This window comes from Erpetoichthys calabaricus, chromosome 5, assembly GCF_900747795.2.
Source record: "Erpetoichthys calabaricus chromosome 5, fErpCal1.3, whole genome shotgun sequence".
Lineage (NCBI taxonomy): Eukaryota > Metazoa > Chordata > Cladistia > Polypteriformes > Polypteridae > Erpetoichthys > Erpetoichthys calabaricus.
Window position 1 is genome coordinate 12,447,925 of NC_041398.2, and position 18,706 is coordinate 12,466,630.

Sequence of the window (18,706 nt, forward strand, 5' to 3'; positions counted from 1 at the left end):
TGCATGTGTTTTTGTAACAGGAGGACAAATTCTCCACACAGGTAGATCATGCAGAGTTCACATGGACAACAGTTAGGTGTGGTAGTAAAACGCAGGTTGCTGGATCTATAAAGCAGTGAGACCACCCAGCAGGCACCATGCTGCCCAACTGATCAGCAAAAGAAATCCATCAATTCATCCATGTATTCACTTTAAAAGGCCTCGTTGTACAGTGCAGGAGCAAAGGTGCAGGAGCCTACCTGGGCAGCATGGCAAGAAGGGCAGCAACCAGACCAGACGGGAGGCCTGTCAGTAGCAAGATGTATTCTCACACACACACACCCACACACACAATACACACACACACACACGTTGGACAAGATCCGACTTTCTGATTAATGTAATCTACACAGCTGTGTCACAGGATGACATGTCATTTTGTTACCCGCTTAATCCAGACCAGGGTCTCATATAGAGCTGGAGACTATCTCAGCTAGCATATGACACAAGGCACGAACAAGCCCTGGGCAGCATGCCAGTCCATCGCTGGGCAAACACACACACACAAGGCCCAGTTTAGCATCACCAGTTCACCTAACTTGCAAGTCTTTGCACAGTGGGAGGAAACTGGCGCACCTGGAGGACACCACAGAGACAAGGGGAGAACCTGCAAATGGCACACCTGGTCACCTTACTACCAGGCAGCAGCGCTACAACTGTGCCAACATGCCACCCTGTGTCACATGAAGTGACAGCAAAATTCCATAATGTTGTGAAAAATATACAAAGACATGGAGACAATGACAACTTTATTTCTTTTGCACAACTAATTCTGTAGTAGTAGGGTGTTGTACCGTGTTGGCCATTATGAGTGGGGTGAGACGTCAAGGAAAATGACCCCTTTATTGGCTAACTGAGCAAATTACAATATAGAAGGGCAACACAGGTCTCTTCGTCAGGCAGGATGTAATGTAATGTATGTGTGATATGTATTGATAATATCTGTAATGTATGTGTGATACGTATTGATAATATCTGCCTGAAGAAGAGCCCTGAGTTGCCCTTCATATTGTAATCTGCTCAGTCCCTTTGCTTGACTTCTCACTACACACCTAATACTACAAGTTAAGCCATTTATTGCTCTCCAGTTTATTCTCCACATTAACATTCTAAGAATTCAAATCATCTGATTCTAATCACCATACTGTCTCTACTAAAGCCATGTGTTTTATGTTTATAAAGGTTTAGGCTTTGATAAATTCTCTCCATGATGACTGCCATATTAGAAGACCTCAATATCAGGCCTTTATCTTTGCTATTATTTTATTAAATGTAAATGGTCTTGCTAAGATGCAATTGTCATTCTATACAAAAAACAATATTATTTAAGTAACGCTATATGTTGTTTATATAGTAAAATTATTTTAATTGCTAAAAACCAAATATAACATGAATGTAAATCCTTCTTTTCCTTTCATTCCTGTTTATCGAGTGTTTTACTGTGCAGCCTCGACTTGATTGTGTTGCACATGCAGATCTGCTTTTTGTATTTCAGAAGGTTTATGATGTCATACTGTATTTCAATTCTCTAACATGAGCAACAGTGAAATAAGAATGCATAGTAATGTAAATTCTAACCCAAAGTTAAAGTGCAAAACTCAAATGAACAAACACATTAAAATGCGCACCTGAATGCTATCAGTAATGAGAGTAAAATAAATCAATTGTAATAATATGTAGCTAAGCATTAATATGATATTACAGCAATAACACAAACCTGATGGGATTAGCAGGACATGGAGGGGCAGACGTTTATCAGGAAGGACAGACAGAACTGAAAAGGGGGGCCGGGGGGTTTTGCTCATTTTGTCAGACAAAATTTAAACTCAAGGCCTCTTCATTTGGACGATGAGCCCACCTTAGTGAGGTCGTCTGGATTTGTCTGGAGAGCATTCAGGGATGAGGCCTTATTTTAGGAGTGTGTTATAGATCCCCCAATGCAGTCTATGTCACAGGTGTCTGGTCACACTTATAAGTAATCTAACTTAGACACCATTAAAATATCCGACTACGCCACCCAGTTTTATTAAGAGACTGGGAACTCCTGAAATTTACCAATAATAGCACACAGGTTTCTTTAAATTGGGTGGTGAGTAAACACACAATGAAAGACACAACAGTAATTTCAGAAAAAGGCAACAGTAGTTCTATTGTACAAGACAATATAAGGTACATTAAAAAGATAAACGAACATAACAGAACCTAAACATATCAGGAATTAATTTCCTTTTTTTTAAAGGAAAATACACAGTCCACACTCTAAAAGTCCGTAAAAACAAGAATTGGAGGATACAACCTTTAGTGGTGCAGAGTCCAGTTTGGGCACTGTGTTACCCCAACACTTAATTGTTCACAGAAGTTTTGTCAAATTGTTGACTCCCTGTCAGCGTGTCTTCGTTGTTCCTTCCACTCTGGGCTCCTTGTGTTGCTGGGACCTAGGCACGCCTCATTCCTCGTCTGTCAGCTTTACTGGGTCCTTTCACGCAGATTCCCTCTCTCGCTGAACCCACATCCGGCGTCTCTTTGTGGAGCTGTCTCTTCCTCCCTGGAAGTGTTGCTGTCCTTGTGCCTCACATTGTGCCAGCCAGGTACCCTTGTCTGCCTGCGAGCCCCTGTGCCCTGTCCGAGTGTCTTGGCAGCGTTTCCTGTGGACTGTCCCTCCTGCCTTCTGCTGGCTAGCAGTTTATATTTACTTCACCCCTCTGTTGTCAGTCCTGGACAAACAGTCTAATCAATGGCACCTCTAAATTGCCTGGGTTTAACAATTAATAAAAACATAAGTTAACAAAATGTATGGTTACCAAACATTAATAAGTACAGATATGCTGATTAGGAACCAATATTTCCAAGCCAGGTAAATACAGACATTCTCTAAGACCAGACTTCAAGGCAGTGACTCCCTGGCAAGATAGCAAATACCACTAATAAGTACAGATAGCCTTTTAACTTCTCACCCCCCAGTCCCAACAGTGGGTGCCTAATGGAGCCACCCAGTGCACAAAAAATGTAAAAGTGTCCCCCTCTGACATCCCCCCAGACTTAACCATTGTCAGTCCCAGACAATCAGTTTAATCTTCTTATTCTCTATAACGGGCTGGGGGTCTCCCCAAATTTTCCCCACAATTCCACAGCTCCCCTCTCTGGGACATCACTATTTTCTGTAGAGGCTGGGTTTCCCATTGTCCAAAACCCATATATGGGAAGTCCAGGTGGAGATGGTTCGGCCGTTGGGGTAGCTGAAGCACTTAGTGGAGACAAACAACAAGGCTTTAAAGCATTATGGTGCACATTTTTCTCTCTACCTCCCCCTTCTGGTCTCACCTTATACACCACCCCAGAATCCCCTACCTGGCCCAGCACCACATAGGGTTCTTGGTTCCACCAACCTGTCAGCTTCCCTTGTCCGTGTCTACCTCTATTTCTCAGCCATACCCTTTCTCCAGGAAGCAATGTAATAGCCTGAGCTTTCTTATGCCAAGCTGTATTAGGTTGTACTGCCTTATCCATCCTCCCCTTAGCAGTTTGACCTGTATTGGGTAGATTCTGCAGACGTCCCTTCCCCCATTCTTCCCTCGTGCCCCCTCTGGCAGGGACCCTCACACTATGGCAGAAGGCTGGTTGTACGTATCTGCTGAATCCATTTTCCCGGTGTGCCTTGGCATGTCGACACACAGCAGAGCTGTTAGACCCTGCTCCCTGCGTACTGGGGGCTGCTCGAGACAGTACAACTGGTGACTCTGGAGCCTGAAAATCAGCCTGCCAACAAGCAGAGATTACATTCATTCCAATCAGCAATGGGCTTGTCTGGACCTCGTCTCTCACAATTACAACCCCTCTGGCTGGTAACTTCACAGTAGCCACCTCAAAATCCATTGTGGCATACCCTGTATAGGGGATATCCAACCCATTGGCAGCTTTCAGGGTTAGAAGAAACGGGGCCTGCCCAACTTCTATGTTATCTGCAAAATGCTGCTTGAAAAAGCTCTCTTGCATCAGGGTAACCTGGGATCCAGTGTCTAACAGTCCAGTTAAGGTTTTCCCTTCAATGGTGACCTGTACCACAGGACATTCACCAATAAGAGGGGATATTGCCTTTCGGGTTTCACTGTCCAACCCTGCTATCTGGCCCACAGCTGCAGGGTTCACAAGTTCAAAAGTAGGGCGCCCACTAGAGGATGGACAGTTCCGTGCCAAATGACCTGCTTGTCTGCACTGATTACAAATGGGCCTACCTTGTGAATCCCAGGCATAACGGCTGTTAGTGCGAGGCCTCCTATCTGGCTGAGAGTGTGCTAATGCCTGGGCAGCATCAACCTGTGGAACTGCTAGCCTCAGTTCCTTCAGCAGCTCCTGAGTCCATTCCTTCATCTGTGTTTTCAGGTCACCCAGAATCTCAGCCTTGAATGCTAGTCTCCAGTCTGCCTGTGAATGAGAGTTAGTTGTGGACAACTCACCAATAGCTCCGCAAGTTGCTTCCCTGTGTCCCGTATAATTACATTCCCCTTCCAGCAGCAGGGCCTCTTGATGCACTTCCCCAAAAGTTTTATGTGGATTATGGCGCACAAATGTCCGTAGTGCTTGTCGCAATCCACTGTCATGGAGGCCTAACAAGAGCTGATCTCGCAGCTGTATATCGGAGAGGGCTTGGGCTGGGCTACGCTGTTGTAACCTGCAATGAAGTTCTCTCAATCTAAGGACAAAAGCCTTGAAAGGTTCATTAGTCCTTTGTGCACAACTGTAAAATTGTGACATCATAGTAGCTAACGGGACTTGGTCACCGTATAATCCATCTAGAACAAGAAAAATCTTTGTAACCCTGTCTCTTTCTTCCACACTCAACACACTGACTTCCCGTTTGGCATCCCCAGTCAAGGCTCCCATCACAATACTGACCTTTTGAGACTCCCCATATTCAGCAGCTTCTAATAACCCCTGCATCTGTTCTTTCCACTCAGCATATTTCAAATCACCTTTTTCCCCACTAAACTTGGCAATCCAAGGTGCACCGGCAAAAATAGGCCTCATCATGATGATAATAAAAAAAACACAATAAAACTACCCCACAAAATCAATAACTAAATAAAAAATGATTTTTAAAAAAATGCCTAGTACTTCCAAGTGTGTTACTCACAAGCCCAATCCTGCCGACTACTGCCAAAATTATGTCACAGGTGTCTGGTCACACTTATAGGTAATCTAACTTAGACACCATTAAAATATCCGACTACGCCACCCAGTTTTATTAAGAGACTGGGAACTCCTGAAATTTACCAATAATAGCACACAGGTTTGTTTAAATTGGGCGGTGAGTAAACACACAATGAAAGACACAACAGTAATTTCTGGAAAAGGCAACAGTAAGTTCTATTGTACAGGACAATATAAGGTACATTAAAAAGATAAATGAACATAACAGAACCTAAACATATCAGGAATTATTTTCCTTTTTTGTAAAAGAAAAATACACAGTCCACACTCTAAAAGTCCGTAAAAACAAGAATTGTAGGATACAACCTTTAGTGGTGCAGAGTCCAGTTTGGGCACTGTGTTACCCCAACACTAAATTGTTCATGGATGCACTCTGTTCCCCGGCAGAAGTTGTGTCAAATTGTTGACTCCCTGTCTGTGTCTCTTCGTTGTTCCTTTTTCTTCGACTCTGGGCTCCTTGTGTTGCTGTGACCTAGGCACGCCTCATTCCTCGTCTGTCAGCTTTACTGGGTCCTTTCATGCAGATTCCCTCTTTCGCTGGACCCACAACTGGCGTCTCCTTGTGGAGCTGTCTCTTCCTCCCTGGAAGTGTTGCTGTCCTTGTGCCTCACATTGTGCCAGCCAGGTACCTTTGTCTGCCTGCGAGCCCCTGTGCCCTGTCCGAGTGTCTTGGCAGTGTTTCCTGTGGACTGTCCCTCCTGCCTTCTGCTGGCCAGCAGTTTATATTTACTTCACCCCTCTGTTGTCAGTCCTGGACAACAGTTAATCAATTGCACATCTAAATTGCCTGGGTTTAACAATTAATAAAAACACAAACAAAATGTATGGTTACCAAACATTAATAAGTTCAGATATGCTGATTCAGAACCAATATTTCCAAGCCAGGTAAATACAGACATTCTACCAAGGGCAGACTTCAAAGCAGTGACTCCCTTGCAGGACAGCAAATACCATTAATAAGTACAGATAGCCTTTTAACTTCTCACCCCCCAGTCCCAACAGTGGGTGCCTAATGGAGCCACCCAGTGCACAAAAAAAATGTAAAAGTGTCCCCCTCTGACACTGGGCTCAACCATGGAGCCAGCAGTTTGCGGAGGGACAGAGTTTGAAGATGTCTGCTTTATAATAAGCCACCTATGCAAAGCCTTTGGTGTTACCAACCAGAAAATAAAAGAAGAATGGAACGTATACGCTGTTTTAATTAAAGAATGTGGTCAACAGGTTCAAAACGTGCTGCAAAATGAACTGTGAGCAGCACTGTGCCTGTCTAGTGGAGGAGACACTGACGGATACGCACCAAATTCAAACGGGACAATTGGAAAGCAACTCAGTTTTGAAAATCAAATGTTATTCTTCTCCGGAGTTTTCATTGGGCAGACAGAGCATTTCGCAGGGAGGAGGGCACGGCTTGTCCCTTTGGGGGGAGGGGGGGGAGGAGGGCAGTGCCCACCCCATCCCCCCCCCCCCCCGTGGTCACGCCTCTGTCGTGTTAGAAATGGTTTGAACCCCTCGCCCTGATCTCCATCTTACCAGAATGTGATCTTGGTGGAGGTCTACAGAAAGTTCTTTGGACCTCATGCAGTGTGATTTGTAGGACCTTCTAGACACAGAAACACAACTGACTTACAAAACAACGGCCACTCAATTCAGTTGTGGACTCCACTCAAGTTCTGGACACGAGGATGACAAAAGGAGACAGAATGGACCAGAGTGCAGTTCAGAGTGACACACGAAAGGGTCTGAATACGTCTATGAAGGAGGGAGTGCAGTTTTGTGATTTTTAATACATTTATTAACCTTTCTATTAACACATCTTCATGTCATCATGATGAGTTATTAAATGTTGATTCAATGGGCAAAAATGGGAAATTCATCCATAAAAAATTAAATCCACAATAAAGTTTGTAGAAAGAGTCTGAAGACTTTGTCAATCCACTGTATTTTGAGATATGACACTTAAATTGAGAGGCGGCATGGTGGCACAGCGCAGCGCTGCTGCATTCCAACAGTCCTCACCTCCACCCTGATTATTAGAGACCTTCACATTGTGACAATCGCTCCTTGTTGGTGGGTTAAAAACCAAAAATCAGCCGCTGATTACGTCCACAAACTCCCGTTCTTCTGCTGCACTGTTTGTCAGGTTAGCTCAGTTCATATTTTCTATTTATTATATAATGACTTTTGTCACTACAGACATTTGTAGCAATAAAATACATTGCATTATTCATTCCAACAGATGGTGCATCATTTTACTACTACAAATATTTGTGATGTCCCATTTGTGCCATCTGTTGGAATGACACAGATATAGCAGCTTTACAGACACACAGACAGACACTTGTCCTTTTAGTAAAGTGCATGATCTCTGTTCTTGTATTTAAATTGCACTTCACATCACTCTCTGCATAAAGAATTTCTTGAAGTCTGACATTAACAAGTCAGTAAGTTTACAATCAACCTGGGAAATTCAAAATGATGTCTTAAACCTGAATAAAGCCAATAACATCTCCTGATGTGAATTAGAGCTGCTTTCTTGCTGACATTATTGCTTTAGTCTCATTCTTATTTATTGTTCTGTTCCTGCCTTGCCTGTTTACATGTTTACCACTCAATCCTTATTCTATGTAGCGTCTTCAGTCAGTCAGTCATTCTCCAACCCGCTATATCGGAACACAGGGTCACGGGGGTCTGCTGGAGCCAATCCCAGCCAACACAGGGAGAAAGGCAGGATATGTAGCGTCTTTCATTTACTCATTTTATGAATGACACTCATGATGTCAGACTACTCGAGACGACATGCGGCCTTTCCTGCTTCTCCCGTTTATTTAAATTCACTTGCAGTACTCGGCCTGGCCACGAGATGGCAGCAGCGCACCTCCGCCATGTAAACGCAGGCGAGGCGGACACGAGAGCCGCTCGAGGGGTGTCAGGTTCAGCCGGCCGACTGGCCACGAGGAGCTCAGCCACAAGTAGGCGCTTCATTGCTCAGCTGTCAGACTGTCAAACCTGCACAGCAGGAGGCGGCGGTGAGCACAACGACATGAACTCGTGAGGGTCTGCGCAGATTCTCTGATCTTCGTCTCACTTTTCTTGTGTCGCATGTCCAAGAAGTGTGTGCCACTATTATGGGATGGCTTGGGAAGAGAAGGTCGACTGAGGAGGAAGGAGAACTTGAGCTGGACGAGTGGCGCAAATCTTTAAGAACTTCAGCTGCTGAATAATCTGCGATGTCACGTTAAAATTTCTGCGATCAATTTTTTTTTATTGCATCTTGCCTGAAGAAGGAGAATGAGTTGCCTCGAAAGCTTTGCATATTGTAATTTTTTAGTTAGCCAATAAAGGTGTCATTTTACTTGACTTCTCGCTACTTAACACAAACCCCAAAATTTATTAATTGAATGCAGTTAATCTGACTGCGAGTCTCACGTTGCTAAAGAAGCAGAACCAAAATAAATGCAAGCCTGTTAATAGTAATAGCAGGTCACTGGCACTTGATCGTTATTATTATATTATTATGATTTATCATCTCATAATTATATGACTTGCTACCTCATTATTACGACTAAGTTTGACTAATATGACGGTACACCCCCCTCTAGTGGTCAACGTGGAGAATTGCAGGCCACTTTAGTGTTTTGAACTCCAAGTTCCTCCCAGTTGGCGCCCAGTGGAGTCAACGCCACCTCCTTGGAGCTCCAGGGTGGAGGCTCTGGGCTGCAGAGATGCACACTTGGTGTCGATTGAAGCAAGTCTGAATATCAGCTGCTGCCCTTCGAGAGGTGACTGAAGTAGCCGTCTCTTCTTATTGCTAATCCACATCTGAGCAGAACTACAGCAGCTTTGACTCCTCATATAATATCAGCAGTGCGTACAGAATGCAATCAGCCATCACTTGAATATTATGGTAGGATAAAACTAAAAGTGTTTAAGAAGCGTACCTAATAAAGTTTAATGTCAGGATTTATTAGCAGCTGATCTTGAAAGTGTGTGGTCAGACTGGAGTCACAGGGACCACTCAACTCGTCACAGGCACCATCTGTTGGAAAGACACAAACAAAGTGACTGGACAGACACACAGACAGACACACAGACACTTGTCCTTTTATTAAAGATGATCAATCATAAACAAGAAGTCTTAATATCATCAGAACATTCAAAATATGAGATATGATCAGCAGAATTTACAAATCAAAAATTACCAAAGGAACGGATATGACAAATAACAGTCATCCATATTTTTATTTTTGTGTTTTGATCTTTTTAAATTAATAGCCAATTCAAATTTTACAAACTGTGAAGTATTAACAGGCCATTTACCTCTGTGAATGTAACACCTAATCATAATTAACTAAAGATTAATCTAAAATAAGTATTCTTTTACACATTAATTATTTTTAAACCAAACTGTCCTTCAAGGTGATGTCAATATTCTGAATATTTTTTAGATCTCACCAAACACTTCACATCCTAACTTCTCATGTGTTTAATATGCAGAGAGGCCACAAGAGGGAGCAGTTTGGCTCCAGAAGAATCAGCTGATGTCACAGCCCTGAAAGTCACAGGAATGTCACTAAGGTGCAAGTCACATGACCAGCGTCTGAGTTGACAGCACATGATGAGGGCCACAGGAGCTGACGTGGAGTCGATTATCAGTGACTGGCGATGTGTCCAGTGTGCTCATCGACTTTTAAATGACATTGTGCCCTGAATGTGCCCACCTGCCCACCCTGCTGACTGACATTTTCATTTCATTAATCCTGAGCTCTAAAAGCCCCCAAGGTCAGCAGGAGACGACCTCAACAAACACAAACATCAGACGACAGGACAACATGGCTGTCAGCCTGTAGAGTTTGAACGACTGCCAGTGTGCAGCTGTGATGAGGACCTGAGTGACCAGACAGACCAGTGACTTTATGAGGTGACACAGTGGGGACTGAAGCAATGGCCGAGGTGACAGGAGAGAGAAGAGGGCAGCAGGGCTTAGGTCAGCAGTGAAGAGCTCATCTGGTGACAACCTGTCTGATGAGCGAGTACTTAAAGAATCAGACGTCAGTCACACATCGAGATACGGATTTGATCAACGACAAATACAATCTGTGATCACAGGATGGCCATCACTGTGTGACGAGTCAAAGAGGAGAAAATTAGGAGGGAGGAACAAAACTGACAAACACACAAGTGACACACTCGTCTGACTCACTCTGTCTCAGGTCACTCATCTCACCCTTTATCACCCTGATGCTCTTCTCTATCATCCTCACCCCTCACTCTTTATTCACCTTCTCCTCTTCCTTTTAACCCCTCAGACTCCATGAAGATGACAGATTTAGAAGTCATAGTCGCCATCTGCTGGTGCGGCCTGTAATACACAGTGGGGGGGCTGTCAGCCTGGGCCTTCATTGGCTTCTTCACACACACTGATGTCAGGTGATACGCCGGTCCTTGTGGGGTCCTAAGGGAATTGTAAATTAATCCTGGGAATGTGTGTGTCAGTGGAAAGATAAAAGTGTCCCCAAGTGTCACATCTGATTGTCACTTTGAACACCGACAGTGGTGGTGAAGTCATTCAGCTGACTCGTCTCCTTGAGGTTGGGTGACAGTGGGAACAACAAGGAGGAGGTGCAGTTTAATGTCTAATGTGACACCAAGTGACTCAGTAAAACACCAAACTCCATCAGTATGGCCGACATGTGACTGAGCGGTGAGTCCTCGTCTTTAGACATTCACAGTGAATTCATTCAGAGGTGACAGACCACCAGAGTAACTAATAGAGGGGCAGACAATGTCTGTTCACAGGCCAGCACTCCTGTCACTTCTGTCACTCTGTGCTCCTAAATAGTCACTGGAATGAGGCTCTGGATACTGAGACAGGCATGTGGTCCTGCTGGAGCAGCACTACTGAAAGGCGCTATATAGACTGACTTAACAGGTGACATTCAGTGACACTCAAGGGACACAGCAGGTGGGGTGTCAGCCTGAAGGACATGTGGCTGTGAATCAACAGTGACCCCTGCTGGTCAGACTGGTATTTGTAGGTCTGAGGTGTCTCCGCCCCTCATTATGACACACACACCTGATTGGCTACTCAGACCCAATAAAAATGGAGACCCTGACAGCCGCACTCGCCCCTCATTCTCATCCACAAATTCACTCACTGAGGTGCTGCCCCCCCACCTATAGTGTAAAATTAATTTTGACCCCAAACTGCAAACACAAAGACACCTGAGTTTGTGGGGACATCAAGTGACCGGTGGAGGGTACTGGTCAGTGGTCACATGGTGTCAGATGGCTGATTGTTACACTGGAGTTTAAATAAAGATTAAACCCTGGATAGAGGGGCTCAGTGAAGGAGGTGTTGAACCTGCGCAGGAGGGTCATTGTGTGTGAGACGCTATAAAATGACAGAGAGCCAGCAGGCCAGTCCAGATACACACCTATTCTGGGACTGTAGGGGGCGCTGATTACAGTCTGCTGTTTATTGTGCCACACAGAGTACTGGGAATGAGACCACTGCAAACACCAGGACTTGTTGTTGTTTCCAATGCGGCACTCTACACCCCATCCTTTCCTGCCCAGTCCTTTATATGCGACTCCAGTCCACATGACGTCTCCACTGCACTCCACCTCCCAGTAACAGCGAGTCCCAGTCAGAGCCTCTCTGCACAGAACTTGGTACCAGCAGTCAAATCTGTCAGAATGATCAGGATATTCAGTCACTGTCACCTCACATGTCACCTTCTTGTTCCCTTCAGACAGACGGAGGGCTCTGTGTGCCGTGTTGATGTCCAGTGTGAGGGGACAGAAGTCTGAAAGGAGAGAAAAGAAAACGAGTGAGGAATTCTGGGAGTGTGTAACGGGACTGGGGGCGGAGCACAACATAGACAATTAACAAGAGCCAATCAGGAGCTGTGCTGACCAGACACTAATAGTAAAGAGCTCATCTGATTGGACAGAATCTGTGAGGATTAAAAATTAAATCATAAAAAGACAACAACAGACAAGAAGATATTGACAAGAGTTTAGACAAATAGATTGAAAACAAATATTGAGAATGTAATAAAAGAAGAGCAGACATGTGTGGTACAGCGGAGAAGTGCAGCAGATAACCGGTGTGTCTTAAGAGACTGTATTAATGTCAGGAGAGAGAGAAACCTGCATGTCGCAATATTACATTTAGATTTGGAGAAAGCATCTGATAGAATTGCACATAAATATATGTGGAAGATACTCCAAGAAATGGGAGTTCATGAAGGTTTTCTGGACCGGATAAAAGTAGTCGATAAAGATATACGAAGTGAGATAAAAGTAAATAACAAACTAACAGAGGAGATACAGGAGAAATGTGGAGTAAGACAAGGGTGTCCATTGTCAGCAGTGCTGTTTATTCTGTGTATAGAGCCCTTATTAAATAAAATTAGGAGGGACATAAATATAAGAGGAGTTGAAGTACCAGGAAGGGGGGGACAACAAATAAAAGTGTTTCCATATATGGATGACATAACAATAATAGTCAGAGATACATGGAGTATAAATAAAGTAACAGAACATACACAAGTGTTTATGGAGGGGGTCAGGTTCAACTTTACACCTCAATAAGAGGGAATGCGTCCTTTGGGGGAAATGGAAAGAAAAACCACAAGGAAGAATAAGGTTATGAAATGTGGTGAAAGTATTAGGGATAAGATTTGGAGACGAGAGTACGGAGAGGATGGAGTGGAAAGAAATGGAAAAAAGATCAACAAACAAACAGAGTTTGGAGGATAAGGAACTTGTCAATGGAAGGGAAGATATTGGTGATGAAGGCAGTTATAATCCAAAACTATCATACTTAGCAAATGGTATTTAACACCAAAGAAAATATTAAGAAGAATTATAAGAACGTGTTTTGTGTTTCTATGGGGGTCAAAATGTGAAAAACTGGCAAAGAGGAAGGTAAAGAAAAGGAGAGAAAATGGAGGGAAAGAGGATCTGAATATAGAAAGGGAGTTGGCTTTAAGACACACAGCAACTGTTGTTAATATGGCGTTAAATAAAACGGGGAGATTAGCGGACATGATCAGATATCTGCTAGGCACAGAACTGAGAAAAGCAAAATTATTAAAAATGACAAATAGCAGGCCCATTGCATTTAATATGACAAAAAATAATAAAACAATAGTAACATTTGTTAAAAGATATTCATGGGAGGAAGGAGATCCCAAAATTTAGGAAAAGAAAAAAGACCTAAAAAAATATAAAGGAAAAGACGAAACGGTACTAAAAATCCAAAAGCTCACTGAAGAGCAAACAAGAAAAGTGTGGCAGCAAAATGAAGACAAAGAATTAACAAATAAACACAAAGACCTCCGGTGGGTGACATGACATGAAATCCTACCGACGTAGGCGGCCATGTACAAAAGGAGAGTCACGAAAAGTTCAATATGTCCGAGGGAGAACTGCTGAGAGGTGGAAACACCAGAGCATGTGTTTAGGAACTGCAAAAAGACACAAGATGTGTGGAATGAGGGGTTAAAGGAATGGAAAGGGAGGACAAGAAAAGAGGGGGATGACAAAAGAAGGAGTGTTGTATGGTTAGTAGGGAAGGAGTTAAATGTAAAAATGACAAGAAGGGAATGGAAAATGATCAAAATAATAAAAGAAAATATGTGGTGGTGGAGGAATGAACTGGGGATTCATAACAGGAAAATAACAATACAGACATTATACAGAAATGTGAAAAGGAAGGAGTGGAAGAAAGGAGGATTAAAGAAGGACAAGGAAACAAATGGCCTTAAAAAAGGTAAAGACCTCAAAAATAGAATTAAAGGTGGGGATAAAAAGGGGAAAAAAATAAAAAGTGTCACGGTGGTGAAATGGTGACGGGTGACAGTGAATTAGCAATGTGACAGACTGTGTGTGTGTGCTCAAAGCTAAGACACTGAAAAGAAAAAGGAAATGAAGTGAAAGGGGACAAGAAAATAGTGTTAGTGGCAAGTAATGGAATTTAGACAACGTAAAAAACAAAAATAACAACAGACAACAAAGAGAAAGGCAGGCAAGTCAGTCATCTGAAAGTCATCTGAGTCGTCAGAAATGATAAGAAACAACATAAGGTCACCACTGAAGTCAAAGGACTAATGAACTGTCCACACTGACCGCTGGCTTTATTAAATGACATGTTTTATTGTCACAGTCCACCTCTTAAATTTAAAATCAATCCACTGTCACACTTCACAACCACATCAATTATTTGTGTAAAAGCTGCAATCAGAATTTACTATTTATAATCTATCTATCTATCTATCTATCTATCTATCTATCTATCTATCTATCTATCTATCTATCTATCTATCTATCTATCTATCTATCTATCTATCTATCTATCTATTATATAGTGCCTTTCCCATCTGTCATTGTCTCTCTTTCTTTCTTTCGTGTGTTTCCTGTCATCTCTTTTTATTATTTGACTGTCATTCTTATCCAAGGTGACTCCCATCATCTCATATTCCATTATTTCCTTTTCTTTTCGTTGTCCAATCAGAGCCCAGGCAGGTGAAGTGACTTGCTGAGGTCACACAGTGGTGTCAGTAGTGGGATTTGAACCCACAACCTCAGGGTTTGAACTCCAAAGTCTTCACCACCACACCACACTGCATTTTCTCCACCATTTAAACTCTCCTTCTGTTCAGTCGGAGGTCAGCTTTACTCTGGTGGTCTCATCAGGGAGGTGGGCTACAGTCCTGTGGACCCTCAAACATCTTGAGAATATTAGCAGCTGTATTCACTGGGACATAAAGCTCTGTGGAGGTGGTCTTGTAGTCTTCACCTTTACCACCCTTGGCTGTGACCTTCTTCATCTCCTCCTCTTCTCTTGTCCTTGTTTAGTGTGAGGCACACAAGGACACAACACAGCAGAGTGAAGACTTGACTGAGTGACTGAAGACCCCGGTGACACTCATTAGAGGAATCAGTCAGCTTGAGATGTCACCACAGTCCAGTGGGGTCTTTGAACTTCTAAGGACCAGCTTTAACTTATTTCACATACAATTGAGCTTCATTTTTAAACTAATGCTCTGTCTGTATATACAGTTGTGTGAAAAAGTAAGTGCACCCCATGACATGGATTTTTCTTTTCCCTTTTTAAACATTTCTGACACATCAAGACTCGGGTTCAACAGACAGCTTTGGTGATTCACTGCCTGAGTCTCTCTATCCCATAATGCACCAGTCACAGGACCCCCATCACTCTCAGCCCCTCAGTCACACAACACTCAGACTTTCATATCCTAAGCCTGTCCTGCTCTATTAAAACTTCAATGATTTTTATTGTGATGATCCATTCAGTCAAAGCACAAACTCACATTTTAAAAAGTCGTCTCTGCTCTGAGGTTCAGGAGGCTGGAGGGTGAAAACTGGAGCTTCATGACCTGAAAATAAAAAGAAAAGAGAAGAAGAATGGAAACTGTGAAGATGGCATTGTGGGATCTTAGTTTAGTTCTTAAACACGTATTACAAATGCAGAGGAGTTCAAATAAAACATTTATAAAATATACAAGGGCTGGCAAATTAGGCCAAATGTCGATCTGAATATTGATATTAATAATAAATATACAGGGAGTCAGAGAGTATTGAGACCCCTCACTTTCTGCACACTTTACCGTGTTGTTGATTTAATTTTAAATGGATTAATGTGCCTTTGTGCTCATCAGTCTACACTCAGTAACCATAATGACAAAGTGAGCGCAGGTCTTCAGAAAGGTCTGCACATTTATTACAAATCAAAACTGAAACGTCTCCTTCCTAGAAGTATTCAGACTCTTAATTCAGGTCTTTGTGGAAGCCCCTTTGGTGGTCTTCATGACTAAGTGTCACTACAAGTTTCGCCCTCCTGTATTTGGCCAGTTGATCCCATTCTTCCTGGCAGATCCTCGCAAACTCCGTTAGATTCCAAGGTAAGCGTCTGTGAACTGCCATCTTCAGGTCTCTCCTGTTCTGTGGGGTCTCAGTCTGGTCACTCAAGGACACTCAGACTTGTCACAAAGCCACTCCAGAGTTGTCTTGGCTGTGGTCTTCAGGTTGTTGATCCATAGTCCAGTCTGAGGTCACAGATTTTCTTTAAGGTCCTCTCAGTATTTGACTGCACTTCTCCTCCCCTCAGTTCTAACCTGTCTCTTTGTCCCCATAGCCTGTATGCTGTCACCACCATCTTCACTGTAGAGATGGCATTAGGCGGGTGGTGAGCAGTGCCTGGTCCTATCCAGACATCCTGCTTGGTCTTCTGTCTAAAGAGATCAATGTTTGTCTCATCAGATCATTGAATCTTTCCCTTGATGCTCTCAGGCTATCATTTGTCTTTTACTTGAGAGTATCTTCTGACTGGCCACTGCACCATAAACACTTGATTTGTGGAGCGCTGCTGAGATGGCCGTCCCTCCTACAGTTTCTCTCATCTCAGCAGAGTACGTCTGAGGTTCTGTTGTAGTGACCATTAGGGTTTTTGGTCAAATCTCTGGCCAAGGCCCTTCCTTCCCAGTTACTCAGACTGGCCATCTGTAGAAAGTGTCCTGGTGGATCCAAACGTCTTATATTTCCCAATACTTCAGGCCACTGTGCTGCTGGGACCACTCAGAGCTTCACAAATGGCTTCATCTCTTTGCTCTTCTTTACTCATCACCAAAATCTGATCACAGAGGTCTACAGAGGGTCCCTTGAACCCCGTGACATGGTATTTGTCCTGACATACAATGTCATAAATGTTTTGTATTTTATAAATAGTGACAAGCAGGTACAGTTGGGGACATCTTCAGAGCTCCATCTAGTTAAGAAATCCCACCCTGAGTCGAGAGGGTGGTGCTCCTACTAATGTCATCACTTCAGTGTCTTCACAGGCCACAAGATGAGTGACGTCACTTCCATAGCACGCTAATTAAGCTCTGCCTCTTCTGTGACACCACTATAAAATGTCACCAGAAGTGGATGTTCATTACAGATCTGTGACTGAGGAAGACGGAGCTCCGACTCACAAGTGACTTTATCTTGACAGCCTTTGATTCTAGCAGACGTCATCATTATGCTCCATCTTTGTGATTTTTATTTCATCTTCATCATTAAACGGGGTATTTCAGGGTGGTACCCCAACTCTTTGTGCCCACTCTCTCTGCTTATTTTCACAATACACACATACAGTATATGTCTAATGTGGTGGACGGCCGGGATGGACCCTGTGCTCTTGGCTGCTTGACCTTAGTTTGTGTTTAAACAAATTGCTGTCTTTATGTGTAAACGTACGTAATTCATAATTTATAAAGTGTGTTTTACTCTGAGGCTGCACTCACTGAAATGTTCAGGTGGTCCTCAAGTAGTCAGAGTTCTTATGTAGTCCTCCAATTTGCTTACCTTCACCGCCAAAATATATCAAAAAAAGGCTTTTGGTGAGTAAAATCCTTTTAAATGTCGGTAGGAGACACGACTTCTGAGCAAACAACAGCAGGAATATAAAACACGAGAGCCCAGGGGGAGCACAGCTGAAAATGGATGAACGTGAACTTTTAACATGGACTCCATCCAGCAGAATGTAATGGACAGCGAAGACAGCAGGAGCAGATTGAGATGTTCTGATATTATAAAGCACTGACGCTGAGCTCAATTTGATTCCATTAATGTCTTCTCTGTTCTCAAATAAACAATTAATTTGTGCTCTGAGCCGGCTTAGCCATTTAAAACACATTTCTGTTCATTAATCTTAAGGTGAGCAAAGCAAAGGAAATAAAACAAATCTCAAAGTTAAGTGAAAAAAGTACATTTTAAGAGAATATGTGGAATAAGTATAAGGAGTATAACATTTCAAGTTAAAATTCCAAAACTTCTGATTAAGAACAGCTGATTATTTAGAGAGTTTGTTATCACTCAGCTAATGACTGTGAAAGGCACTATATAGTAAAAAATAATAAACAGCAAAGGATGACAGATAAATGTTAAAGAGCAGGCCTTCTTCAGTGTCCTCTTGTTGTCACTCTGGTCATCCTCATGGACTTCAACAACAAACACAATGTCACCAGACGCTGTACCTGATGGAGTCCTTGTCATGATGTTCCCCTGGCTGATCTTCTCCAGACTCTTTGTCAGACCTGACAGCTCCTTTCTCAGGTCCTCAGATGAGAAATCAGCGGTGACAGTGAAGCTCAGCGAGTCTCCATAAGCAGGAAGGACACAGTGAGAGGAGAAAGTCTGAATCAGGAGAGAAGAGGGGACGAGATTTCAGAAAGGAGACATTAAAAAGTAAGTAATGCTGATAAGAGGGGGCTCTTATGAATTAAGGATCAGTGTGGTGGGCAGTCAGTGTGGGTTTAGATGGTGAGAACGTCTGCCATTGACTTGTTGGTTATTTATGAGAGAATATTTGGTGGAGTGTACTGGAGTATTAGAAATTATCGACCTTAACTATCAATGCAGCTTTTCACACAGGACTCCATGAGAGGCG

At 43.1% G+C, this 18,706-nt stretch overlaps 2 protein-coding genes and 1 long non-coding RNA gene across 26 annotated transcripts in view; 1 reads left to right on the forward strand and 2 right to left on the reverse strand.

Annotated features, from left to right (window-relative positions):
- LOC127527858 (uncharacterized) overlaps window positions 1–18,706 on the forward strand; it is a 687,118-nt gene that overhangs the window by 328,371 nt on the left and 340,041 nt on the right. For 6 of the 14 annotated variants that reach the window (XR_007935008.1, XR_007935010.1, XR_007935006.1 and 3 more), the window contains exon 3: window positions 10,836–10,991. The exons of 1 other annotated variant lie outside the window; for it this stretch is intronic. This is a non-coding gene — a long non-coding RNA (uncharacterized LOC127527858). Of the gene's footprint in view, window positions 1–10,835; window positions 11,076–11,406; window positions 11,600–18,706 lie in introns of those variants that run through there. 7 more of the 14 variants (XR_007935012.1, XR_007935015.1, XR_007935013.1 and 4 more) reach the window with 3 other exon arrangements.
- Window positions 1–18,706, reverse strand: part of LOC114644514 (tripartite motif-containing protein 16-like) — a 428,510-nt gene that overhangs the window by 328,254 nt on the left and 81,550 nt on the right. For 4 of the 9 annotated variants that reach the window (XM_051927878.1, XM_051927884.1, XM_051927881.1 and 1 more), the window contains exon 4: window positions 18,294–18,453. The exons of 4 other annotated variants lie outside the window; for them this stretch is intronic. In XM_051927878.1, coding sequence (XP_051783838.1) covers window positions 18,294–18,453 — 160 coding nt within the window. Of the gene's footprint in view, window positions 1–11,511; window positions 12,054–15,587; window positions 15,654–18,293; window positions 18,454–18,706 lie in introns of those variants that run through there. One more of the 9 variants, XM_051927882.1, reaches the window with a different exon arrangement.
- Window positions 1–18,706, reverse strand: part of LOC114643665 (tripartite motif-containing protein 16-like) — a 484,979-nt gene that overhangs the window by 142,556 nt on the left and 323,717 nt on the right. For all 3 annotated transcript variants that reach the window (XR_007934976.1, XR_007934977.1, XR_007934979.1), the window contains one exon: window positions 10,263–11,168. The gene's annotated coding sequence lies outside the window, so the exon portion shown is untranslated. The remainder of the gene's footprint in view (window positions 1–10,262; window positions 11,169–18,706) is intronic.